General features: G+C 45.6%; 1 protein-coding gene across 2 annotated transcripts in view; it reads left to right on the top strand.

Annotated features, from left to right (window-relative positions):
* The window catches only part of LOC142591669 (uncharacterized), a 61,808-nt gene that overhangs the window by 5,196 nt on the left and 29,742 nt on the right, over window positions 1-26,870 (top strand). For both annotated transcript variants that reach the window (XM_075703944.1, XM_075703945.1), the window contains exons 2-5: window positions 2,355-2,416; window positions 9,768-9,806; window positions 18,371-18,406; window positions 18,526-18,613. In XM_075703944.1, the coding sequence (XP_075560059.1) occupies window positions 2,355-2,416; window positions 9,768-9,806; window positions 18,371-18,406; window positions 18,526-18,613 (225 nt within the window). The remainder of the gene's footprint in view (window positions 1-2,354; window positions 2,417-9,767; window positions 9,807-18,370; window positions 18,407-18,525; window positions 18,614-26,870) is intronic.

Genomic DNA, 26,870 nt, shown 5'->3' with positions numbered 1-26,870 from the left:
CTTCGCGATCCGCGTGCGAGGTCTACGCAGCACGTACGACAGCAAACCTTGGATGAGGTGTTGACACCAGCATGTGCCACCTGCGGACTGTGTTATTTAACCAAGCCCAAGGACCCCTTGATCAGAGCAGAATTTCGGATACTTATTAAGTTCCTGACAATTAAGTAGTTGGTGGAAATCTGTATGCGCATAATACCGTGTGGGAAGACTATTGTAATGAGAGAGGGCGCTTAGTAGAAAGCTTCGTATTATCTAAAAGTGACTGTTTGCTTAACAAAAATAGAACCAACGTTCTACGCACATCTCTATAAACCAAACATTCCTAGATTTCAGCAGAGCGTCCAGTACAATGGCACGGTATCCTCAGTGGAACGTGAATGCCTTATGGAAATTACAATTTCCCTAACATTGTAAACCTAAGAAATGTGCGCAATGCTCTAAACATATTTCAAGATGGAAAGTCGGCTGAGCTGAACTGACGCAGTTTCGTGTACTGACACAGTTTATTTGGGATGATATCCCATAGTGTTGACATTATGACTCTGTTGACGATACAATAGCGTGCTTAACAGTGCGTGTTGATGATGCAGCATCAGTGTGTATTCTCAAACCAAGCAGGTTGCCTTCAAAAGCACGCATTACGGGGTGGAATGAAAAGTATAAGGAAGCTCAGAAGGAGCAAAACAAAGCTTAAGCCTGCTCCTTAAGTTCCCAACCACAAACAAGAACATTAACTTCATGGAGAATAAGTCACGAAATAGAAAAACATGCCGCCACGTTAAACGCGGAAGTGGGTAAAATAAATCAATCTTGTTATTTCTCAGGCAGACAAAACGAAAGTCTGAAACAAAGTTAACAAATCGAAATACCGAAAATCTCCTGCAACACCATTTCTTAACACCTAGTATGACAGACCTGGAGGCCAAGCTAATTTTCTTTGCACTATCCTAATTTCTTTCTAAGATATCAACGAGCAGCTGCGCGACTTCCTCCTGGATCGGTAAAGCATGCGACACGAACCATAGTATCGTCTGTTTGACATGGCACTTGAGATTAAAGGCTTTACTAAACTGCTGCAACACGTGTGCAGCAGTAACCGAGAGAATAGTTTACAACGCGATGAAAAACGAAAATCACATACAGTCCCGTCACTTCTCAATGATATACGGTCTACCAGATACATCCATTCCGCTTTAAAAGAAGCAAACATAATTAAAATTCTCGAAGAGAAAAAAAAACAGGAGAAAAAAACCATAACGTGGACAACCTGCGTGCGTAAACTTTGAAAAGTTGTCAAACCGACATCCGCTCTATTATACTGAAAGCAACACAATACTTTGCCCTGTATAGTAAGACTAACGGGAACGTAGATTCACAACTTATCGCCTAGTTCGCATTGAGCACCATATGCAGGATGCTTTTATGCACAAGCAGTTCATATTGTCGGTATTTGTTGACATAGAGAAAGCACCATGTGAATTTTAAGAATTCTCTGTGAATTGGGAGTACGAGATTTTACATGGCAAACAGGCTTCGAAATTGCTTGGCTCGCACATTACGTATGAGAGTTGGTAGAGTCCTAAGTTGTCTTTTTACGCCGAAGACGTGCACAACTAGGTGGTGTGCAAAGTGGTGCCCTTTCGTTGAAAAAATGAGCTCGCCTCGTGTTTTTTTATATCACGCAATGTTTTAGTCTGTGTCATTATTGCATCATACAAATTGTAGCTTAGAATATTTCATTAGCTAGTTTATCGACTAGGACATGCTCGTAGGGCTGCAGAAGTGTTCTTTGTTGTGTATATCCTCGTGACACTTTTAACCTCAGTGCTTTACAGCTTTACAGAGGGGAGCAGGCACGAGCAAAAAGTAAAGGCAAGAAAAAAAGGGCAGTTTAAAGTAAATAGACCGATATGTAAAGCCGTGCAAAATAATCGATCAGAGGTATAGAACTACTATAATCACAAGCAAGAATGCGAGTCAATCGCAGTTAAAAATTGGAGGGTTGGCATGCCAATCATCTTGAAGTCCAGTGTCGTCATTAAGATTCCTCAATAAATGATGAATTGCGCAATAGTCTGCAAATGAGCAAATATTTCAAGACATATTATTAGGCAGTCATTAATACTGATCAGTAAAAGTGAGGGACCAAGTGGGAATCCATGTGGAACACCTAATTGTAATGGAGCAGTAGGTCCGTCATGACCGTTAGTCGAGGTGAACTTTGTATCATTAGTAAGGAAACCAAGAATTAAATCAACACGACTGAATCAATGTTAGCCAAGCTTAGTTTGGGAAACAATAGTATGTGATGAACTTTGTCAAAAGCTTCCTAATTATTTGATTCTTCTTTCCAGCGAGCGGAACAACAAACAAGTGTCTGACCATTACGTTGCCAAATTTTCTTGGGATTGGAGCTGTAAGTGATGGCATCACTTTTTATAATTCTTTGAGCCCCATGCAGAGCTGACATGTTTAGCGGATTTTTTAGAATACGTTTGATGTAGTCTAAAAATAAGTTAATGCCTCAATTAAAAATAGTCGGCAGAACTGAACCGTTCAACGCGATCAAACACCGCTTTAAATGAGCGCCGCTCCTGACCGCAAGGTCGGCACAAATCTTACTGGCAAAAAAGTCATCCCAGGTTTATGACTTTTCCTTTTTTTTCAGTTGCGTCATGTTTCAAATGTATTGGCAATAGGAACATTTGTAACATGGATAGTATGTTGCATAAGTATTCAAGCATGAAGCTGCCCCAAAAGTACCACGTACAATCAAGTCCTCCAAAGGCAGATTTAGGAGGGAGCTTTCGCTCTTGGGTTTCTGTAAACGAGCGGAAAAGAAGAACTGCTTTCTCTAGGCAACCACTACACCTAATTTGATCAGATTTCTTGCATTTAAAAAGTCAAAATGATGAGAAAAAAGGAAGCAGATTTGTTTATTTAGGCCATCGGTCGGCAGAACAATTTGCAACAGCAAAAGATTCTTAAGAAAGCTACTTTATCGTGTTTAGAACTGCGTAACTAAGCAATAAAATACCATATTTGAACTTCGCAAACTTCACCTCTAAACATGAGGAACGATATGCCGCTATAGAGTGGTCTGATATATAGTACAAATTTGGAAGTACAAGGGCGCTATAACGTAAAACTATTCCGATATGCTTCTATTAAAACCTACGGACGCCCAATTTGCGTAACCACCAACGCAAGCACCGGGCGGTCACCTGCACGGTTGTCTGAAGTTTTGTAACACCATCGTAACCTGGGGCGCTATAACGTAAAACTATTCCAAACTTTTCTATTCCAATTCTGCTATCAGCCATCCACGATTGGTCAAAATCTTTTTTTCGACCACCCCCACATCACCTGTCTGTCACGCGACGTCACGAAAACCGCGATACCTCCCCATGTGATGTTATGTGTACAGACTGATTATGTATGATTTGACGAAAAAAAGAAAAACAGATGTTTCTGATTCGACTCCTTTTCGCCGTTAGCCCTCGGCTATTGGTAAAAAGTTTTCGGGCTGCACCCACTGCACTTACCTGTCACGCGACGTCACAAAACCGCAAAAACTCACCGCGTCAAAATGACGTGTACGCGATAAAGATGCATTAATATGCCGAACAAAACTGAATTTGCTTCGGAATAGCCGCATGCTGCCCCGTTCCGAAAGGAATAGAAGATGGCTGCCGCCGATCACTCAGACGCCGGCTACTCGCACCTGCCGGAGAGCATGGGTGTATTTGCGTATAATAACGCTTCTTGCGTGGCCGTGTAACGTTTTCTAGAACTTTCGGCACGTTTACCCCCTCATTCTGCCAACTCTTCCTTGCTGAGGGTCCGTTTTAGCGTCATTCTTGAGCTTCCGTTGCATGCCGCCGCGATTTTCGACCAGCCACCGCAAGCTAAGTAACGGAAAGCCGACCAATCGTAGCCGCCGGCACCACCCTCTTCATCCGGTTATCAACTCTCAGTGCAGTGGCTCGGCCCCATCAAATCTCTCTCCACTTGAGCCTTCTGCTCGCCTCTTGTCAGCCAATTAGATACGACAAGCCGCTCAGTGTAGGCAACGTTATTCGTTTTTCAAGCAAACAAAAGTGACCTCCTATGAACGAGGAGAGCGTTTGTTTGGTCTGTTTAGACAACCCTGCGGGTGACCGCCCGGTGCTTGCGTTGGTGGTCACGCAAATTTGACGTAAGGAGATTGGAATAGAAACATATTGGAATAGTTTTACGTTATAGGGCGCCTGTAAGATATGTCAAATTTGTCAGCTTGACATGTTCGAAAGGAATTTTACAGAAATGTGATATGTGTCTCGATAGCAGAGTTTGGCTGCGGAATATTACGCTTCAATTTTATTGCGACTGCAACTAATGGACACTCCAAGGGCAATTTTTTTCTGTCGCCGTCTGTGGGGCCGTCGCCGTCGCAGTGAAGTTCCATATAAAGTCCAAGAGCGATAATATTGGCGCCGGTCGCCGTATGCTGTATGTGCGAGTGATAGCTTGCGACGCTGAGCCGACGATGGCGAGGAGGGAATCGAGGAGGAATCGCGCTGTCTTCAGTCATGCGAGACAACGGGGGGGGGGGGGTGAAGCGGTGTTCTGTGGTGCTGCTGCTTTCGTATACGGCGCGGCCGCGCACCGCTGTGTGGTCCTTGTCTCCAATGCGAGCTGCTACGGGAAAAGATTCCAGGCGCACCAACGAATCGGCTGCGTGGGCGCTGTGTTCTCGCTGATCACCTTGTGTTGAAGCGATAGGCAGCAAGAAGGTCACTTCGGTGGCTGCTGCTGCCCCGCTTCCTCACGCCAGCATTTTGACAGCGTGTGTCCGCGGTCATCGAGTGTGACGTGTTCATGCTTGCCTGTCCGCGCTTGACAATATGCTTGTTAATTTACTTAGTCAGCGAATGTTCAAAAGTTTATGCGGCCGATAAAACTACTATCCTTACTTCGTATAGCTGTCTACTAATAGACTATCCCAATTGATGATGAGTGTTTTGTTAAAACTTCCAAGGGTTCACGAGTGTTTGTATGAAGCTAAAGGCTATAAATAAAAGTATAATTTCAGTGATTCACTTGAGTTTACTCTACCTCTCAAATGGGACAAATTCCATTTAAATAGGTTCAGCAGTTCTCTCGTTCGTGAGAGCAATTCTGTGTTTTACATGAACTTGCTTAAGGAATTTGAAATTTTGACTGACCTAAAGCTTACTATCAAATATTGCGACACGAAACGGCGGTTTTTCTGACACAAAGAGATGCCTTTTCGTTTACCGTTTCACCGTAAGGTCTAAATCTCTAAAATCACGCATCGGGTGGTAAGAACATTTGATGTAGTCTTTACACATGCGTGCTATAGGAATACAGCCGCTCATTGTTGGATCACCCAGCATTTAGGCGCCGGTTTTTTCTACTGCTTGGCGACAACCGGATCCTCCAGACAAGATATCGCAGTCGCCCCACCACACTATACACAGAAGCCGCGCAGTACCCCCAAAGCGCAGACATGATCGCCAGCGTTGTCGACGATAACCTTCTAGAGGGGGCCTCGATGACGGTCCGCACTGCCAGCACCGTCACAGCGGCGGAGAGAGCCATCGCCTTGGCCATCACCTATAGTGAGTGTGACCAACGAGTACGTCACAATTATTGCTGACTCCCAGGCACCTTGCCGTAGCTACGCGAGAGGCAGAATATCTTCCATTGCCCACCGACTCCTCAAAAAAGCCTCACAATTCCGGGAGGCTGAAATACCATTCCCTCCAGGATAAGAGTCCCTCCGTGGAAATCAACGTGCGATCGCTGTAGCCCGAGCTCATGCCTCCCGGGCGCCACAAGAGAGGGAATACGGCAGCATCTATGGAGCGCGTGCCTTTGCAATGCAATGCCATACTGCAACACCACAGGTTGAACTGAAAACAATACCCACCTCTACACAAGACCCTCTCACGTGAAGACGTCGTAACATGGCGATGATTTCAAACCAATACACACCCCCATTTAAGGAGACTACACGCTATACACCCTACACTATACGCATACAAATGTCCCCTTTGTAACTACTACGCCTCCCTATATGACACCACATGGGCGTGCCCCAAGGTGAAGGCAGTCTCGTAGATACATACCCACACCCGAGCAGTGAGACGCCATGTTAGCGCAGACCCTCCTGACCAGCAGCAGCTGGTACGGCGGGCCCAGGAGGCAGCAAGAGGCGCGGGAGCCCAACACTGAGAGCACCTCCCCGCAGAAGCAGAAAGACACCTGCTTCTCCTTTTTTTTTCAATAAATGTTTTTTCCTCCTCCGGCCCCTTTGCACTGCTGTAGCAGGTATGCTTATTTGTACGCTTATTTCTTGCAAGCCAGATGTATGTCATCTAAGGGAACCACAGAAGTGATTGCAGTTTTCGCATTTGCAAGAACGCAGAATATACAGCTCCCCGTAAGAATTAATTGTTTGTCCAATTGTCCTTGCACTTCTCACGAGGAAAACGAGCGCAATCGAAAGACAAATCATACGGGAATAAAGGACAAAGGCAAGTGCTGCACTCATAGTTGTTTAATAGCTGGAAAGATTTCACGTATATATTTTCTTGTGACGCATGTGCACAATGAAAATACAGAAAAGTCACAGGTAGAACACGTGTAGGTCAGAGGCGGTCGAAGTCCGAGTTTAGAAGAGCAATCGATGATGTTGGATTTCCGAGGTTGAAAGATTCCTCCGGGACGCCCGCTGTTCCCTCTGTGAGGTCGGTGTCCGGAATGCTCAAATGCTTTCTGGCCCGAGATGATGTTTCCTACTGAAGAGTGCCAACCCTTGGCGAAGGAACAATTAGCTGTTTTCACATTTTCATCGGAATTAGTAAAGACAAAAAATAAATGTGAAACGAAATATGAGACAGTAACAAAATATGCGCCAGCTTCAAAAATCACAGGGCTTGCTTCTTCACACGTACGCGCTATGGCTTCTTATGCAGTTCTTTTCCCTCTTTCGCTGGACGACCGAGGAAATTGCATATCTCTGTGCCGTCCGATCGGCATTGCTGCACCATCCGCAAAATCCCAACCATGGTGTCGCACCTTCTCGCCGGACTACAGTTCTGGTATCCAACCTTCGACCTGACCTCGATGCAATCGAGAGGCAATTTCAGATGAAAGCAGGGTCGATGCTGTACCATGTAAAGTGTGAGCTGTGGCTCTTTGTAGGCTTGACTGTTACCACCATTACCATAGAATGTGCCGGTTGGGGACACCAGGAAAGGAGCTTTTTTGCCTACCTGTCAATAATCTGCACCCGGCCCTTTCGTACATGCGGGTGCTGTTAAGAGAGGCGTTGCCGTTTAAGCACACACATGGCCGATGCCCTATTGCAGTTTGGGGTCCAAGCACTTTTCTTGTTCGTCAGCTCTGGGTCGTCGAACAGACAAAGACGCAACACATATTACCTTGTCAGTGATCTTGAGGGGATTCAGGTTTCGTCGCCAGCTCCTTGGCGTCGAAATGGTGGTGAAGCAGGGCTGACATTCCATAGCTGCATGAAGCCCCCCTTTGACTAGAAGGACCGCCAGCACCGAGGAGCTGCGGCAGGCGCTCACTTATACATCGTATCGACTGCTCCTCACCTCGAACACAGCCGTCGAACACACTTCTTAACTGTGGGTTCTCCTTCTTGTGCAACCGCCTTTTACCTACACGTGTTCCGTCTGCGATGTTTCTGTATTTTTATTGTGCGCCTACGCGACAGGTTTATGTACATATGCGAAACCTTTAGCTCTAATAAACAGGTGTGAGTGTAGCGCTTGTTTTCGTCTTTTCTTCCCCTGTGAGCCTTCATCTCGATGACTCCCTCAGCCTTCATCATTCAATCACCGATTGGTAAGCTTCGTAAAGCCTGGAGGCAACACTACCTTGGTTTGGATGAGTTGGTTCATCTTGACAGTTTTCATCAAAATGCGCTAAAGACGAAGACGAAAATATCATATACGACAGGACTGGCGTTAAATACAACTGGCGTTTACTGCAAATGGTCATCTATTTATGCTCTGCGCATCAGGTACATCATGTTGTCATCATCACAGAAACAAAAGATTGTAAGTAAATCAGATCATACACACAATTTGCTCAATCAGTTTATGTGCCTAGATACCTCCAAAGAAACGTCACTTCTTTTTCTTGCAAAACCAAAGACTGACAGCTGACGCACTTGTCGCCTGCTTTCCTTATAAAATATTCTTCTACTTTTTCGCGTTCTGTTTTTGTGTTGTCTTTCCTGAAGAAAGTTGTGTGACCAAACATGGGTGTGCATGCACACTTTTTGCACGGTTCGGTCATGTCACTACCGCATCCTTTTCTAACGTCCTTATTTTGCTGTCTAGCCCTGTCATTGAAGCACTGGCCACATTCTCCTGTATAAACAGGTCTACAGTCTAAAGCGAGCACTCTGTCGCCACCACATGCCTTCAGGATGCTTTGCAAAAGTCATGTGTTCCCGAAACTGAGCATAGTGTGCTTAGCCAAGTAAACCGATAGAAACATGCAGGTTTTCCAGTGTCTGTGATTTCATCTGTCTGAGAAACATTGCTTGAAAAATTAAAGCGGGGAAGGAAGTGGCCAACCAAAGATTGTGACAAAAGACAAGACCATGCAATCCAGTACCTCCATAAAGTTTAACATAAGGGGAAAAGGTCGCGAGCCAACATCATGTCAATCAAGTTTTTTTCAGCGCCTTGTATATTGTCACCAGTGTGTAACCTTCTAAACAGGAAGCACCAGAGACACATGCAATTTGATAATAATCACTGGACCAATTAAGGCGAACGCACTTCACATGTGTATCAGATACCCTTAGATTGTAGATGTGTTTATATAGGACAAACCAGCCATTGCTTCGATGACAGGGCTAGAGAGCACAATAATGACGTTAGAAAAGGATACGGCAGTGGCTTGGCCGAAAACTGCAAAAAGTGCGCATGCGCACCCATGTTTGGTGACACAACTTTATTCAGGAACGAAAACACAAAAAGACAACGCGAAATAGTAGAAGCATATTTTATAAGGAAAGCAGGCGACAAGTGCGTCAGCTGTCAGACTTCGGTTTTGCAAGAAAAATAGGTGACAATTCTTTCGAGGTATCTAGGAACGTGAACTGATTGACATTACAATCGTGTGTATGATCTTATTCATTTACAATCTTTGGTGTGTATGATGATGAGAGCATAATGTACCTGATCCGCAGAGCATAATGAGATGACCATTTGTAATAAACGTAAGTTAGAAATAGCGCCAGTTCTTTTGTGTATGTTCTTTTCGTCTTTAGTGCGTTCTTACGAAAACGACCTGGAGACAGTATCGTTATCACTGGCTAGTGTTCTCCCTTTCTTATGGTCTTCACATTTAGTACGCATAACTGAATGACCACTATCAAATATCTAGGAAAAGCTAGGCATTGGTTTTCAAACCCAGCTGTACCTTTGTAGATTTCCTTTTTACTTGGAGGATTTCATCGGATGTATGCTTACAGCTAGGCAGAAATGTGGTTGAAATGTTCATGTTTACTAGTCATAACGGTAATAATCAGAACGCTGTAAGCAAGGTTAGTTGCAGTATTAGCTATAATATACATGTGATACCAAACCTTTCAAACTTTTATACGTAGTTTCAATTATTATACATATTACATTATGTTTGTGCCACGTATTTTTTCGTGGAAACGTTGATTTTCATGGTATGCTACGGTATTTTTCTTTGTACGTTTCTTCTAGTGTACAAAGTCGTACAGCAACCTCTGCACTCCGGGAAGTGTAAGTCCCACAGCTTTCTTGCTCGAGTGAATCGCTTCTGCTCAACTGCACAACACACCGATAGCGATTTCATAATGGTTATTTGTCGCATCGGTTGTTATACTACTACAAGACGAGTGTGGGGCGCCTAAGGGGCGCAGGCAAGCAAGGTTATCTAATAAGATTATTTCAGACTTCAAAAAAAAGCCAGGAAAGTAGCTTTCCATTCACTCCACGTAACATTAGCTGATAAAAAACCGATTTGTTTGGCCATGATTTAGCAATCCTTGATAAAAATGGCCTTTGGTTGTGGACCTCCTCGCAATAACAATGCCACTGATTTTTCCAGCAGGGTTATTAGAGAAAGCCGATGCATGTAGTTGCTGCTACCAACGCGTTATCGAAATTTTCTGGCCTTACGGTGCCACTTTCTGAGACCGCTTTGCACAGTCCTACCGGGACTGTCGCTCTGCCTGTTTACACAGCATATTAACTATTTTAGCCATACGAAATTAGAAACCGTGCCCTGACGTTGACAGATTACATTTAACAATGGTGTGTCCTGGCCATGCTACAGAAAACATGTGCCAAAGTCTAAACGTAAACTTTAAAAGAAATGCAATGCCCTTCCACTTACTGAAGAAGGATTAATAGCGAAGCTGTGTATGTGAGTCGCTTAATGACCAAATTCCCCTCCGCCACGGGTCGGCCCGGCATCGCACTATCTTCGGGATCGGCCCACGTATTGGAAGTGCTTCACGCCTGCTCAACTTCCGCCGCTGGTCGACCCGGTATTACACTATGTTCGGGATCGGCCCATGTGTCGGAAGTTTTTAACGCCTGCTTCATCTCCGCCACGGGTCGACACGCTATTGCACTGTCTATCGGATCGACCCACGTATTGGGAGTGCTTAAAGCCTGCTTCACCTCCACCGCGGGTGGGCCCACCATTACGTTAACTGCGAGATCGACCCACGTATGGGGAGCGTTTATCGCCTGCTTCACACTTGTCGCAGGTAGGCCCGGTATCTAACTTACCGCACTTAATTTCTGCTTCACCTCCGCCGCGGGTCGGGCCGGAATTGCCCTAACAACGGGATCAGTCCACGCATTGGGAGGGCTTAACGCCCGTTTCACATCCGGCGCTGGTCGGCCCGGCATCGCAGTAGCTTCGGGATCGGCCCACGCATGGGGACGACTTAATGCCTGCTTCACCTCCGCCGCTGGTCACCCCGGCATTTTACTATCATCGGGATCAGCCCACGTATGGGGAGCGCCTAACGCCTGCTTCACCTCAACCGCGGGTCGGCCCGGCATTGCAGTAACTTCGGGATCGGCCCACCCATATGAAGGCTTAACGCTTGCTTCACCACCTCCGCGGGTCGGCCCGCGGAGGTGGTGACTGCTTCACCTAGACCTGCTTCACCTCCGCCGAAGGTCGTTGCGCTATTGCACTATCTTCGGGATCAGCCCACACATGGGGAGCGCTTAACTCTTGCTTCACCTCCGCCGCGGGTCGACCCGGCATTGCGCTAACTACGGGATCGGCCCACGCATGTGGAGGGCTTAATGCCTGCTTCATCTCAACCGCAGGTCCACCCGGCATTGCAATATCTTTGGGATCGGCCCACGCATAGGGATGGCTTACCGCGACCTGTACGTCAGCCGCAGGTCGTCCCGGCATTGCACTAACTTCGGGATAGGCCCACACATGGGAAGGGCTTAAAATGTGCTTATCCTCCATGGCGGGTCAGTCAGTCAGTCAGTCAGTCAGTCAATCAATCAATCAATCAATCAATCAATCAATCAATCAATCAATCAATCAATCAATCAATCAATCAATCAATCATAGCTTTATTTCAATTTGCAGTACAGTGTACAGTACGAACGGGGCGTAGCAGAGAAAAGGCAGTCTGTACGACCGCTTGACAAAGCAGGTCGGCCCGGCATTGCAGTATCTTCGGGATCGGCCTACGCATCTGGGTCTACACACGGGAGGATCCTCGAGGAAGTAACCTTTAACAGTTCCTCTGTAAAATTGGTTGCCTTTGTTTCTTAAATAATTATTTAATTAATATGTAGCTAATAATAAATTTCGATGACGGAGGCGGTAGCACTGGCGCGAGTGCACTCGCGCGCCAGGGCCGAGGTGCACCAACGAGCCAGATGTGGAAGCAGACGCTGGAGCCAATTGCAGGGGGTGATAGTTTTGTGTTCACAAACGGACACGATCCTGGTGAAAGTAGCTCTTAACAACTTCGCTGTAAAAGTTTGCCTGGGCGTCGTCAAGCGATTATCGCCGTCTGCTGTGTCTGGGTCCAGGGACAAGCGCTTAAAAGAGCAAAATACCGCAGTGCAACCGAGTCAAGCAGAACACTTAACAGCACAAGGGATCAAGGTCACCCGAACTGCTGAATATTATCGGGCTCTTACTACGGAAGGTTCAAGACGGGAATGAAAGAAAATATGCAACACGAGAACAAGCTGAAAGCGGGAGTCAAGTGGGCTTGTCTTTTTCATGGCGACTACCTAAAGCATATGCTCCCTTGAAAAAGACCAGTCTATTTGTCAAAAATGTGGCTCCGGTTTTCAAGTTATTGTAGTTTTGCTCATCGTCTTACTACGCTCTAGTAATTTTACCTCATAATATGAGCCAACTAGCCCAACGACAAGTCTTGTGAAGACGTACGAGATAAAATGCTTAGAAGGCCTGGGAAGCGGATAGACCAATCCACAAACTACGAACATTCACTTATGAAGAGTAGGTTCCAACGACCAAGAAGATGCTTCACGTCAGATGGTTCACCAAAAAAGGACTGCATGCATTTGTTTAAATGACATGCTGAAAGATGTGCGTGCAACAATGATTTTAACATTGGAATTATGTGCCCACTCACTCGACCAGATTTCGAAAACTCGAGCGGCCGAGAACCATAAACCAGCCGCACGACCGGCATCCGCATATGTACTTACCTTTCCTATTAAAATTACGGATACAATTTTCAAAGTGTACACGGGGTGAACGTTTGTAACCCTTCCTAGTTTTGAAAAATTGTCTGTTGCAGATAAAATTATTTTTGTTCTTCAGCTGGAAGATTAGTTACGCGGACATTACTAGCACGATAAATGGAAACACGTATTCAAGTAATTAAAAATCAGTAATTAAGTTGTTATATAGTTACTTTCCAAGGTATATTCTACCGTATCCCCTTGGAATGAATCTCGAGAATGACGACAGTTTGGAGAGATGCGCCATCAACACGCCGTAAGAAGGCACAGTTAACCTACTTAACTTTTTAACAAGAAGCTTCTTTATGCATGGAATCGCGAAAGTAGTGGGAACGCCCATGTATTTCGCCGCACACTTTAAGAAAGCGTATCCTCTTAACTGGCGCCATGCAAGAAAATAATTTCAAGTTGATGTCTTGCATGGTCACGGCTAGAATTCGTAAATAGTAATATTTGGCGCAATGTAATAATGAAATAAAAGGTTAATTTTTCAGTTTCATGCAATTAGGCTAATATGTATCGATTTCTCATGATAGTAACTCCTCTTGTTCTAATAATCCAGCTCAAGGACGAAAATTATGCTATATGTCGCAGGCGATATTCAAAAATAACAGTAATTTAATGAAGTATCACCCCGTACAAGGCCCTCAGTTGTACCCGCGAAGGGTATCTCTGTGTACCCAGGACTAAAGGTTTCTTTCTGACATTCCTCGTCTGAATAGACTAAGGCAGCACTATTTAAAACACTGTTTGAAACCAACCCTGGTTGCTTCCAAAACGGGCGTATAGCATGCTTTGGAATGTGACGCTATGTTGCACAGTGTGGTAGGGGGGGGGGGGGACTTGCTCCCCTTACCACCATTCTTTAGCCATACGGAGTGACGAGAAAATGACGCAGGTCGCAATATGACGCCGCGCTGCCGTACATCTACCGCTGCGCGGCGTGCACGGACATCCAGAAAAACAAAACGACAGGCAGGAAGAGATGACGGCTCCCGTTGCGGCGACAAAGCAGTGGTGTAGCGGAAAAGCGGGAATATATCGCACGCATCAAGGTTGCCGACTGTTCGCTCCGACCTTATGCCAGTGTTCCCAGGTCGGACAAGGCGGCGTAGCACAAAGCTAGAGAAATTGTAGCCCAAATGTAGCAAAACAAAAAAAAACTGAGCAAAAAATTTGTAGCCAAATATAGCCACTTTTATTTTCAGTTTTATTTGTATACACGAAACTGACCCTGTCAACCTTTAACAGCCGAACTCTGTCGAGTGAGGCTAACTTAGCAGGAATATATGAGAAACTATTAGACGTTGTTTGGGATATTATCAACCTTAGTTAGATTAGAATAACTGGTGAGGCTTATAGAAACAATAGGTGTAGGATTCCTCATCCATAAGCACATAGCGGGAAACCTTGACGAATTCTACAGCAATAATGAGGGGGTAGCAGTAGTCGTAATCAAACTCGATAAAAGGTATAGATTAAAGATAGTACCAACCTACGCTCCAACATCCAGTAACGACGATGAGGAAGTAGATCAGGGGTGCGATCGGAGATGGTTGTTCGGCACGTTCGTTCTGTTACCAGCGCGCGCGATTTGCCTACTCCGCGCCGACGTCGCCAGCCGCGGGGCGCGGCCACGTTTTTGGTGACGTCAAACTGACGACACGCTGTTGTCAATCATCCTCCCACCGAGCATTTCATCTGCTAGGCGCCGAACACGACGGGAGCTGGCAAGATTGGAGCGATCATACGGCTTCGCATGGCGCGTCTGGTGGATTGGATAAGATCCAACCGGCGGCTGTGGCATGGCATGTTTGGATCCAATCCATAGTTTAATTCGAGAAAATGGCGCTTGCGTTGGGAACTTAGGTTGTTGCGCTGGCGTTTCTAGAGGAAGGAGGAGAGTGGGTGGCGGTGCGAAACGCGTTTGAAGAAATGGCAGAAACTGAATTCCGGCGTCGTTTTTGTTCCTCGAAACAAATAAGTCGTTGGTTGTGCAGCGAAATCGACCCCGTCATTGGTGCCAGCGAGCCACTGGAATGTTGTCACTGCCTCTTGAAAAGTGCGCCACTCTTCTTGTCGTTTCTTTTTCTTTTCTCTTCTCGCTGTGCGCGACACCACCTAGGGACGACGCAAAGAAACTAATAGTTATAAATTGCAGTAGTCACACGTACTACTATTTGGAAACGTGTTTGGGCGTGAGAAGAAAAAATACATTTTTTTTGGATAAAGATTTCATTCATTTGGAAGACGAGAAACATTTCGTTTTGTAGTATACTGTCTGCAAGCAGACGACAAACGACGGAAGTAAACGTCAGGGGAGGTCACCGCTTCCTGATTGGCTGCTCTCTCTGCCCCGTTGTCACAAATTTTGCATACTGCCACTTAGTGACGTTGCAGCAACCGAACAGAACGCGTATCGAACAAAATATCTCCGATCATGCCCCAGTTTTATGACGATGTTGAATTAGCGATGAGAAAAGTGAAAACGCGGTATACAGTAGTAATGGGGGACTTCAATGCAAATATGGGGGAAAGCAGGCGGGTGAACAGGCAATTGGCAACTACGGTGTCGATTCTAGAAACGCTAGAGGTGAGATGCTAGTAGAATTCGCAGAAAAAAATAAGCTCAGAATAATGAACACTTCTTTCAAGAAATGTAGCAACACAAAATCGACCTGGAAAATCCCTAATGGTGAAACAAGAAATGAGATTGATTTCATACTTGCTGCCGATCCCAGCATAGTGCAGGATATTCATGTAATAGGTAGGGTAAAAAGTGATCATACGTTAGTGAGGGCCTGGATCCACATCAATTTGAACAGAGAAAGAGTAAAATTGGTCAAGAAAAAAACAGGTCAACCTAGAGGCAGTAAGGGCAAAAGCAGACAAATTTAGGCTGGTACTTGCAAATAAATACGCAGCCTTAGAACAGACAGATGATGATGATGGCATAGAGGTGATTAAGGAAACCGTAACGAGGCTGGCTTCAGAGGCCGCAATTGAAGTGGGTGGCAAGGCACCAAGGCAGACAGTAGGCAAGCTCTCCCAAGTAACAAAGGACCTACTAAAAAACGACAAAGGATAAAAGTCCCGAACTCAAGCGATAAGATAGAATTCGCGGAACTGTCGAACCTGAAAATGATGTAACTTCTATTGGCGCGGCTGTGCACAACCTCCGGGATAGCCCCACGCAAGAGGCCGCGTTTCTATCAAAAAGCTCGCCTTCGTGTATAGCGTTCGCCGCCAGCGTTTCCTGGTTAGCGTTAAGGTTACATAAGCTCCAGTTATGAATTAAGGGAAAATCAGACATCCACCGGTTCGTAGCAATTAATACAGAGGAAACCCACACGGGTTCCTCGAAAGAAAAGCCTCATAGTTGAAGAAAAATTCGTCCTGGTCCAGGACTCGAACCCGGGACCACCGCCTTTCCGGGACAGCCGCTCTACCACCTGAGCTAACCAGGCGGCTAGCAGATGGCAGGGCGAAGTCGAACTTATCGACAACACGAAGCAAAGGCAAGAGTTTGACGTAGTAGTTCTGCGGAAACCCGCAAGGTGGAGAGAAGTAATGAATAAAGGGAAAATGAGACATCCACCCGTTCGTAGCAATTGCTACAGAGGAAACCCATACGGGTTCCTCGAAAGAAAAGCCTCATAGCTGACGAAAAATTCGTCCTGGTCCGGGACTCGAACCCGGGAGCACCGCCTTTCCGGGGCAGCCGCTCTACCATCTGAGCTAACCAGGCGGCTAGCAGATGGCAGGGCGAAGTCGAACTCTTGCCTTTGCTTCGTGTTGTCGACAAATTCGACTTCGCCCTGCCATCTGGTAGCCGCCTATCAACTGCCAACTGCCAATATCAACTGCCGACGATCATTTATCATATACTATTGGCTTGTTCATCTACTCCCGTAATATTAGGGCGTAAATGAAAACGACTCTGTGTTCCAAGGGTGTTTTTATATTGAATACTCTTTCCTGTAAAAAGAAGGTTTTGCAAGGGGGTTTACAATAGTAAAAATACATGAACACCCTCATTAGACCCATAAGGGTGTGAAAATTTTAAGAGTGCACTCCTTTCAGAAAATAGGCGAAAGGCTCTAAAAGACCTACGTGAGTGAACACATGGACTACCTTACATGTGCGAAACCAGAATCCTAATTTTCTCATTAAAATGACAGATGTGAGGACAGGAGTGTGTGTCATCTCTGTGTCGTCCAAGTCACAGTCGTGGCTGCTATTCTTGTTATTATACTTTGTAAGTCAATCTAGTCGAACACCTTTGATGTTAATTAAATTCATGCTTGTGCAAGGCGGGATCTTTTACGTAGTTGAAGTGGATGTAATACGTATTATGAAGAAAATATTTGTTTTCGTCTTCTTACTTTACCCTTTGTACTAATTCGTGTCTTCAACAAAGGGTTGTCAACAATTTAAAGAATACCTGACAAGTCAGGCTGGAAAGTAAATGTTTCACTGATATTTAGTATGGCATGAAAAGAATAACACGTGCATTTGTTCTTGTTGGCTGATGCGCCAGACGGCTAGTCTACTGAGTACAAGATAACAATAAATTTGGTGGTCTGATAACACGAGCTGCACTGCTTGACGATATTCGTGTTAAATTCCCCATGAGGAGTAAAGGTTTGGACGTCATTCCATTTTCGTTTAATTGTGCATCATTGTACACGACTAACAATTGGAGCGAGTGGAAAACCTGAAGTATAGCGGCAGCTGCGCTCTGTGTCCAAGTGGAAGGCTTGTGGTTGGCACGGAATTATAGAAAGCCTATTTTTTTACACATACCAGTAAATCATGAATCCGCAACGATCAACAATACGGCATAATTGAAAGCATATTTCTTTAATGTTATCAGTAAACGAACAATAAGGATGCTTGCAGTTTCCTAAACATTTTGTCTTAAAAGAGGCAAGTCGTGCTGTTTCACAAGGACTCACTAAAACAACCAGTACTTATATACTAAGAACTGTAACTTAGAAACAATTTGCAACTTCAAATAAGTATAACGAACCTGCAAAACTTGATAGGCTAGCATGAATGCTTGCTTAAATACCCGACAATCGTTGACACATTTAAGCAACTAATCGCTACCCTCATAAGCCCTGTGTGACCCAGCTCATACCTACTTCATTACAGTGAAAAACTAAGCTAAGGAAAAGGCCGTCCACAATAACAAACGATAGAGGGCCATCATTTTTGTTTTTCTGATTTAAAATGAAATACGGAAAACGTCAATTAACCGCACTAGAATGTAATCATTTGGGTCGAACGCTTTCGCATAATATGGTCTCGAAGTTTCAAGCAAGTACTAAATTTTTCTTTAAGTAAAAAGCAATTTCGTTCTTCAGTAGTAAGTACGACAAACGTAATCACATTCCTTTTTTATTATTTCAATACACTTGACGGCGTGCACTAGCTTGTCTCAGACTTTCGTGTGTACAGATTCAAATATTATTATAGTAATGCTCTAGCAAACATTTCCTTTGTTTACATGCCATTATGTGTAGTTGCGATGGCTAATCAGTTACTCACCATCATTATTTGTGTATTTCAAGGTTGGAATCACTGGGTTGGTTCAGCGAATTTTAGAGGTGAGCGCTGATTCAAGTCTGTGTAAACTATTTATAAATTTTTGAAGTAAGTGTTGATATTCTTGGTCTGCTACTAATTCCGATGCCTCGCCTTCGTTGGTTAATGCCTTTTCTTTCAGTGCTTCGTGAACGGAATGCTGAATTTTGACCTCCCAACGCAAATATACCTCTTCATAGAATTTCTCAAGGAACTCTTTCAGGAAACAGGTAAGCACATCGCTCTTGCAAGTGCAGTAAAAAAAAAAAGCTAGTGACGGTTCACTCCGAAAACGCGTGTGACGCGCACACGTAGCGCTGATATGAGCGGCGAGAAGTTCCAGCGGGGCCCTCTGGCGAGTGACGTCACGGGTACGACGCTGTTTCCTCCTGCTCGCCCGGCTGCCACGCGCACTCGTTCCCCTTGTGCACGCTTGGGGTTATTGGTGGCTCGAGTCGTTCTTGTTCGCGAATACGTTGGCTTCTTTCTGCTGGCATGCCTAGCACACTTCTTTTTCTTGAAAAACGCGTGAGTCGAGAAAATTTCCGGCTTGGATAACGCAAGCTATGCAGCGTTGAAATGGTCTACTTATTTTTCAATGCATGTATCCGCTGTGTGTGTACAAAACTTTTGCCTTAAATAGAAGGTCTGTGAATTCAACGCTCGGAATTCAGTATGGCGCTCCGCTAAACACTGAACGAAGTATTTCCTCAGTACTTAGCTATGAGGGACATTGAGTATTACGTGGGAGAAAAATCTTGTTATTTGGTGTCAACAATATAAATCCGTGTTAGAAGGACACTGCCAGCGAAACTTTCATCACGATTCTTATCGCTCTGGTGAGTTCTACTCAAATGTGGCCACTTTATTAATTCGTAAAAGGAAAAGTTAGGCACGCATTTTGTATCAAAAAGGTTACTACAACTTTCACCATTCTCTGTAACAGGCACCCAGAAAACTCACACTTCGTGGCTATTAAGACGACGGCGGGTCTTGAATACTACGTATATACTTCCGAAATAACATAACAGGAATCATCCGATCAATTGCAAGCAATAGAATGTTTCACAGTGGCCCTCAGTAGCCTTTATCGAGGCTACGGTACACCCTTCACGCAACGGGAGCAACCGACTATCGTTATGGTGAGGCACGTATTGTTCCCGAAACCCACTAGTTCCTTGCCACTTCGAATTGAAAACATGAAGCGGTTCTTTACAATGCCAATTGCAACGCCTAAAGTATACTCGAGGCACTACAGCGCAACCTACGCTGCCTTGCAAAGGAAAATTTACACACCTTCTGCCTCACCATGTCGCGTTCTTGCATTGTTTAATTATGCAAACTGAGTACTATTCGCTTCCTCAGTACATAAAAGGCAACCTCGCACACCCGCCTCATAAGGAAGACACCAGAAGAATCCCATTAATTGACTTGATTTCTGACTTCCACCCTGGAATATTGATAACTTCAGTATGTTCCCTATTACTAATAAATGAGGCTTTGGCTTCTTCCTGGCCGCAGCCTCGCGGTACAAAAGGTGTATTTCACTGAAATCTTCAGTTGTAGCAGCCTGTGTCAATTCGCCAAACAGCTTCATTGTGTCTGTTTCTCAAGCAACACGCACCTGTAAATTTCTGAAGTGAGTTCAACATGTAGCACGGAAAAGAAAATAAACTTTGGGACATTCATTTCCGTGTGCTGCGGACAGCTGTAGGCCTCAATTAGCTGCACTTTAATTTAGCGCCACTTAAATTTAACCAGTGAAGAAAGGCCTAATTTTGAGAAGCAGTTAAAGAAGCAAGTGTGCCGGTAATATCCAAACAGCAGTGTGAGTTGTGCGCATTTCAATGCCGAGCGTTTCTGTGAAGAAATGGAAAAATTCGATATGCCACAGGGAACTATAGTCGTCGTGAGCCAACACGCTTTAGAGGGTTAAAATCAAGGTAAATGTTGAAGAAGTCATATAGAGCCAGTGGCTTTGACATGTTTGTTGCACCATGGCAGATATATGTGCTATGTTATTGCGTTTATCCTTTCATTATTCACGTGAGCTACCGCTGCAATGTCTAGATGCGCGCATTAAAAGCCAGCAATGGGCTCTTCGGAGCTCCTTCGTGTGGCGTTGTAGTGTTTCTATTGATAGATATATTGCCGTCTGGGAACTAAGCTCTTTGAATAAATTTTCACAAACGAAGTCGTCGTAAAAAGTAATTTATTTATTTATTTACTTGAGATTCTTTCAAGGCCCGAAGGCATTACAGAAAGGAGTGGGTGAACGTAAAAAAAAAATTGAGCAAGACACAAGGGCATATTCAACCTGGCGTTTCATGAATGCCGGTTTTGAAGTTGTGGGTATCCAGGTATCCACGATTTGAGAAAACTATCGTAAGGATACAAGTAAGGGAACGAGAGCTTAAAAGGAAACTTTAGCTAGGGCGCCCCTATCTAAATACATGTAGAAGGAGAATTTGCTTTTCTCGGCAACCACTGCGCCAAATTTAGCAATTTTTGTTGCATTTAAAAGAAAAACCTAAAAATTAGTGACTGTTTGTTTCGAATTTTCTATCTAGGTCCTCAATTTTTTATTTAGAATTGTCGAAAATCGAAAATTTTCAGGAAATAGAACTTTCATCTTCACATCTCTGTAACTCAGGAATGAAAAATGATATCACAATTCTGTGAATTTCATCTAATAGTAGATTTAAAGCGGACGAAATTGGTAAGTTACACATGAATCTCAAAAAAGTTATTAATATGAAAATACAGCTTTTGCAAAACCATTGTACACAACGTAACAAAATTATGGAAGATATAAAGTGACATATCGAACTTGTTCGCTTTCAATGGTCTGATGCAGAGCTATGAATTTGTAAACTTCGTGCTTCTATATTTCTGAAACTTTAGAATTTTCGAAAATTCTTTTACCAAAATTCAAGAAATCAATCTAAATTCCACTTCCAATAGTCCCAAGAATTTAGCTTGCTGTCTCAAATACAATAAATTTCATTAAAATCAGTCCAGGGGTTGTCTCAGAAAAGCGTTTTTGCGTTTTACATGTGTTTGAATTGGTCGCGTTGGAGTTGGGCTCGAGCTAAAGCTTCCTCTTAAGAAGGGGAAACACTGCAGCGTGCGTGTGGACACCGCCTGAACTGTAGCAGACGACAGGCGCGAGTCCGTGCCCTGACGGCACGCGAGCGGCGCTCGCAGCGCCCCTGTAGGCAGTTATCTGGGTTAACAGTGCACACGACGCCATCGGCCCTCGGTACGCCTAGATGCCTACACTGCCCGCATCGCAGATCGTGTTCACGAGAGGGCTCGTGCGGCAGCACCATACGCAGCAGCCGCCGGAGTAGAAAGCCCCGTTCTAAACATTCGCTTACTATGTAAATTACCTGGCATGGTGTCAGCGCGCGTAGGCAAACGTAAACACTTGACACACAATAACCGCGGACTGTCCGTGTCAAAAGGCAGGCATGAAGAATCGCGGCGGAAACAACGAGCGAAGTGACTTTCTTGTTGTCCCTTGCTTGAACGCAAACTGAGCGGTGAGAACACAGCGCACGCAAAGCTACGAGCCATCGGCCACCAGAGCAGATCGTTTTCAAGATAGGCCGAAAGACAATGCCACCCGCCCTCCTTCCCGCGGTCCCAAGTGCGCGACGTAATGCGGCGCGCTTCTGCCCTTGCGCACGCGAGATTAAGCTGCCATCGTCGGCATCGTCCCACGCTTTCACTCGCACACACAGCCTACGGCACTCGAGATCGATGTTAGCGTGAGACGAACACGGTACGGATGCATCGCAGGGAAACCCTGTCGCAACTTCCAGAGGATGTCAACCCTGCGCGCCTCCACCTTCCCCTCCACGACGCTTCCTCTATTTTCTCCATCCCCATTTCGCTCAACGTTACCTACACATTCCTCAAGGTAGTGCTACTTTGCTGCACGTTCAGCGTGCTCCTTCTGTCTTTCTCCAGTGTGCAATTCTCTTCACCTTCAGGCGCCTTCCTCGTCCGCTTCCGCCGTGGCTTCAGATAGAAACAGCCGATTTTACGAGCTGGTGAGTTACGCTCGCGCGTGGAATACACTCTCTCGTCACCGTGTTCGCATTTGCGCCGCCATGTTTTCTGACATGGTGGCGTGCCCTTCGCTGGCGTCAGCCAGCCTCCAATGACTGTCTTCTCAATGGCAGCGCATGACACCGATGCGGCGCAGCAAGTCACTGTTTTGACGCTTGTCCTCAACAATGACGCGCGTCTCGAGGGTGCGTGTCAGATCTCTCTCTTTCTTCTGTTGTTGTATTATGCGCCAGTGCATCGAAACACGGAAAGAAATAATTAATTGTCGTAGACTAATAGTTACCAATATGTTATTTTTTAAATAGCGCCCACATTCGCTACCCTCAAGTAAGCACAGCAATAACTAATATTGTAACATGGCGAGAAAAAGAAGGTTGAAGAAGAGGACGACAATGAAGCCAAAACCTTGAATCCGAGGCGACCGATTGTTCTGAAGTAATCAGTGGAAAAAAGCACGAGACAGTGGGCAACGCCTCAAATGTCATAAACTTGTCGAGTAGCCCATTGTCGAGTGCGCAACTAAATCTCCTTTCGAAAGGTCTAACTTTTTGTCCGGCGTCGGGAAGGATGAACGAGTTTCAATTGTTTCAAGATTTGGATGACTTCGCGAGAAATTTGCGACTACGAGAGTACTTTTATGATCGAAAAACAACAGAAGGGTGTCTTGATCAGCTACCTGAACTCTCCGAAAAATCATGGACACCTGGCGAGGCACGCGACAAATACTTGAACATGTATATTTGTGCGGTTCAAAAAGACATTATAAAAGAGTATGAGAGGCATAGTCCCATCCGCAGTAACCTTTCAAAAGAGGAAGAGCAGGCACTGCGAACTCTACGTGATGATCAGACAATTGTCATTAAGCCAGCGGACAAAGGTGGTGCAGTGGTGGTACTTGACCGGAATGTTTACATAGCCGAAGGTTTCCGTCAACTGGGAAACTCTAAATTTTACAGAGAACTCCCAAGCAATCCTACCGAGAAATTTGAAAGCGAAATAAAGGACGCCCTAACCACTCTGCGCAAGGCAGGGCAGATAACCGATAAGACGCTCAAAGCATTGATACCAAGAAACTCTGGCCCCGGCCGTTTCTACCTACTACCCAAAATCCACAAAATAAACAATCCCGGTCGGCCTATCGTTTCCAGTAATGGAACAGTGACTGAGAAAATATCCAGCTTTATTGACAGTCTCATTAAGGACATCCCATCTTCATTTCCCTCGTACATTAAAGACACAAACCATTTCCTTCGGGAGGTATCAAACCTGACGGTACCGGCGGGGGGTTACTTGGTCACTATGGATGTCGCATCTTTGTACACCAACATACCTCACGCCGAGGGCATAGCTTCCGCAGTTTCAGCTTACGCTGGCTCCAGCCAACCTAGGCAATTAGATAAAGACACAGTTGAGACTCTTTTAAATCTAGTACTGAAATATAATCACTTTGAGTTCGAGGACAAGCATTATTTGCAAATCAGTGGAACCGCCATGGGAACGAAGATGGCGCCAAATTATGCAAATATCTTTATGGCATCTTTAGAAATACCCTTCCTCGCAAACTCGGCCGTAAAACCAATATTTTATAAGCGATTCCTGGATGACATTTTCTTTGTGTGGGCCGACAGTGAACAAAGTCTCTTAGACTTCATTTCTAATTTCAATTCTCTGCACCCGTCAATCAGGTTTACGTACAACTTCTCCCAAAATAGTATTCCCTTCCTCGACGTCACTCTGTCACTGAGTGGCGGTCGCATTTCCACGTCCCTATACAGAAAGCCGACAGATCGTCAGCAATATTTGCATTTTTATAGTAGTCACCCCCATCACTGCAAAACAGGCATTCCCTACTCCCAGGCCCACAGATACAGAAGAGTCTGTTCCGAATCTGCGCAATTTGAGCGACACGCGGAGGAACTGAAATCTGCTCTCATACGCCAAAAATATCCTCCAAAAATAGTAGACGATGCCATTGAACGCGCCCGCAGTTTAGATAGAGCACAGATAATGGGAGAAAAGGTTAGCAATACCAATACACAATCAGATCCAAACTTGGTCCTCACATACACCACCGGTGCTCCGCGGGTCAATGCCATTCTCACCCGCCATTTTAATATCATGAAACAGAGCATCCGACTCGCTACTATCTTCAAGCAGCCGCCTCGGGTTGTGTATAGAAGAAACAAAAATTTAAGGGATTTGTTAGTCAGGGCGAGGACACAGAAGTCAAACACGCCCAAGGGCTGTCGACCGTGTGGGAAACCTCGTTGCAAGGTATGCCGTCACATGACAACAGCAGACACGGCTGAAGCATCGAACTCGCCCTTCGTATACAAAATTACCGAAAATCTTGACTGTGATTCCAGTAACGTCGTGTACAAAATTCGATGCGAGGTGTGTAAGCAGGAATATATCGGCCAAACAGAGACTCCTTTCCGCCTGCGGTTTAACAATCACCGCGCACATGTGAAAAGTCTCCCCAATTTACCCTTCTCCAGGCACGTTCGGCTGCCAGATCACTCTTTTGAACACGTGAGCGTTGTGCTCTTGCAGTCTGGTTTCCAACACACCCGTGCACGCGAGCAGAGAGAATCTTTTTTCATCCATAAATTTGGAACCTACACTAAAGGAATTAATGAGAGTCCGGGGCGGCTGACGTGCCTCCGGGATTTGCCGTGAAAGTGCGTGGTAAACGCGAATACATGCTCTGTACTCTAAAATTGAGACGCTTATTCACTGCTTGCCCACCCCTCCGCATGCGCCTCAAGGGGGCGAGCGGAAAACAATAAATTCAGTTTCCTGGACCCTGCCACTGGCCACTGAAGTGGTCATTCTGAGTGACCTATTGCCCTTCTTTAAATACGCACGTGCTGACTTGATGTCAGTTGTCTGTTAAACGTTCAAAAACTGGACCACAAGGAGGCTATTTAACTCGACTCCCTAAATCTAAGCCCATGGGCGCACCTGCTTTGCGAATCCCATGCATATATTCTTTTTTGGAACTATATATTTTTTTTTTTTATTTTTTTCGCACCGTAGCTGGACCACAAAGTTGCCGGAACGGGCCGTGCCTTGTATATGTGTACTGTGACACTGTGTGTCTTTCTAAAAGTTGCCGCTCTTCTGTCTTCATTCTGGGCCCCTTCTCTATTGTGCCCCCCGCCACCCGATTGAACTTGCCCTCTCTCCCGCTACAACGGCAGCCCACGCACTGGTGCTGCGGAACGACCGCTTTCTCCCTCCTTGCCTCGGGTGCACGGGAACCTAGCTGCCGCTACTTCCCGCCCCCCTCCCTCTCCGTCTTACGTCTCCCTCCTCCTGTTTCTTTTTTTTTTTTTCTGTTTCTTTCCGTTTTCTTTCTTTTTCCTCTTTTTTCCCTCACTGACCTCCTTGCTCTACATACATGTGACTCCGCCTTCCTCTTGCCCTGCATAGCTGCCAAAGGCCGCTGTAAATCTGCCAAGGCGCTGAAAATCAATCACTGTCACAACTGTTCCTCTCGGTTTGATGTATGTAAGAACGACCGGGCACCCGGTCTGGTGTCTTCACTACCAGGGCCGAACTGCCATTTTTTTGTAAACCCTGATGAAGATCGGTCCACCGATCGAAACTGTCGAAATTAAATACTTGTTCTGTTTACCTTGTAGCACCACTCAAGTTCTTTACGTTTGAAAGGTAGCCTGAAGAATCCCTCTTTGCCTACTACTACTACTCATGGCTACTAAACCTGCTACAGGGAAACAGATCTCATGGAAATTCCCGCATAATATACCGCATTGTGCCGTCATTGGCGATTCACAGACCAAGTATGTTTTCAGTCACTTTGATCCACACGAGGACGACGCCCCAGCCTTCGTCTCGCAGTCATGTGCATCGATTGAGGACACGTTGTCTCTTTTGGACTTTGTGCCACGCTCCGCGACCACCTTGGTGCTACATGTGGGTACGAACGACCTCACCTCCCAGTCAGGCAGCATGGTCTTCCAGCGGTATAGAACCCTGCTGGACACAATTCGCAAGCTGCGCCCGGAAATCAAGAAGTTGTTCGCCACCTTGGTGCTGCCGAGAACACCAAACCGCCGCCGAGCGTGTCACAACAGACGGTACATCGAGCGCTTCAACAAGGAGGCATGTCACTTCAATGCCTTGCTGCGAAATCACTGCCGGCGAACAAGGAACGCCATCTACCTTGACCACGAGTTCCAGTGGCTGCCCCCAGGCAGAGTACTCGCATCTGATGGGGTGCACCCCAGCTTCGAGGGGGTGCCCATCATTGCCAGTCACCTGAGGTGCGTGCTCCTGCGGGGCGGCGGACGGTTGCATGGATCTTGGCGTGATCACACCTCGAATGGTTACGCCGGGCCCACGCGGCGGGGCTCACCATACCATCCGGGCGATGCCCCGGCTGCC

The sequence above is a fragment of the Dermacentor variabilis genome, chromosome 8, assembly GCF_050947875.1.
Source record: "Dermacentor variabilis isolate Ectoservices chromosome 8, ASM5094787v1, whole genome shotgun sequence".
NCBI classification, from domain to species: Eukaryota; Metazoa; Arthropoda; class Arachnida; order Ixodida; family Ixodidae; genus Dermacentor; species Dermacentor variabilis.
This window is presented reverse-complemented; position numbering and strand designations above follow the sequence as displayed.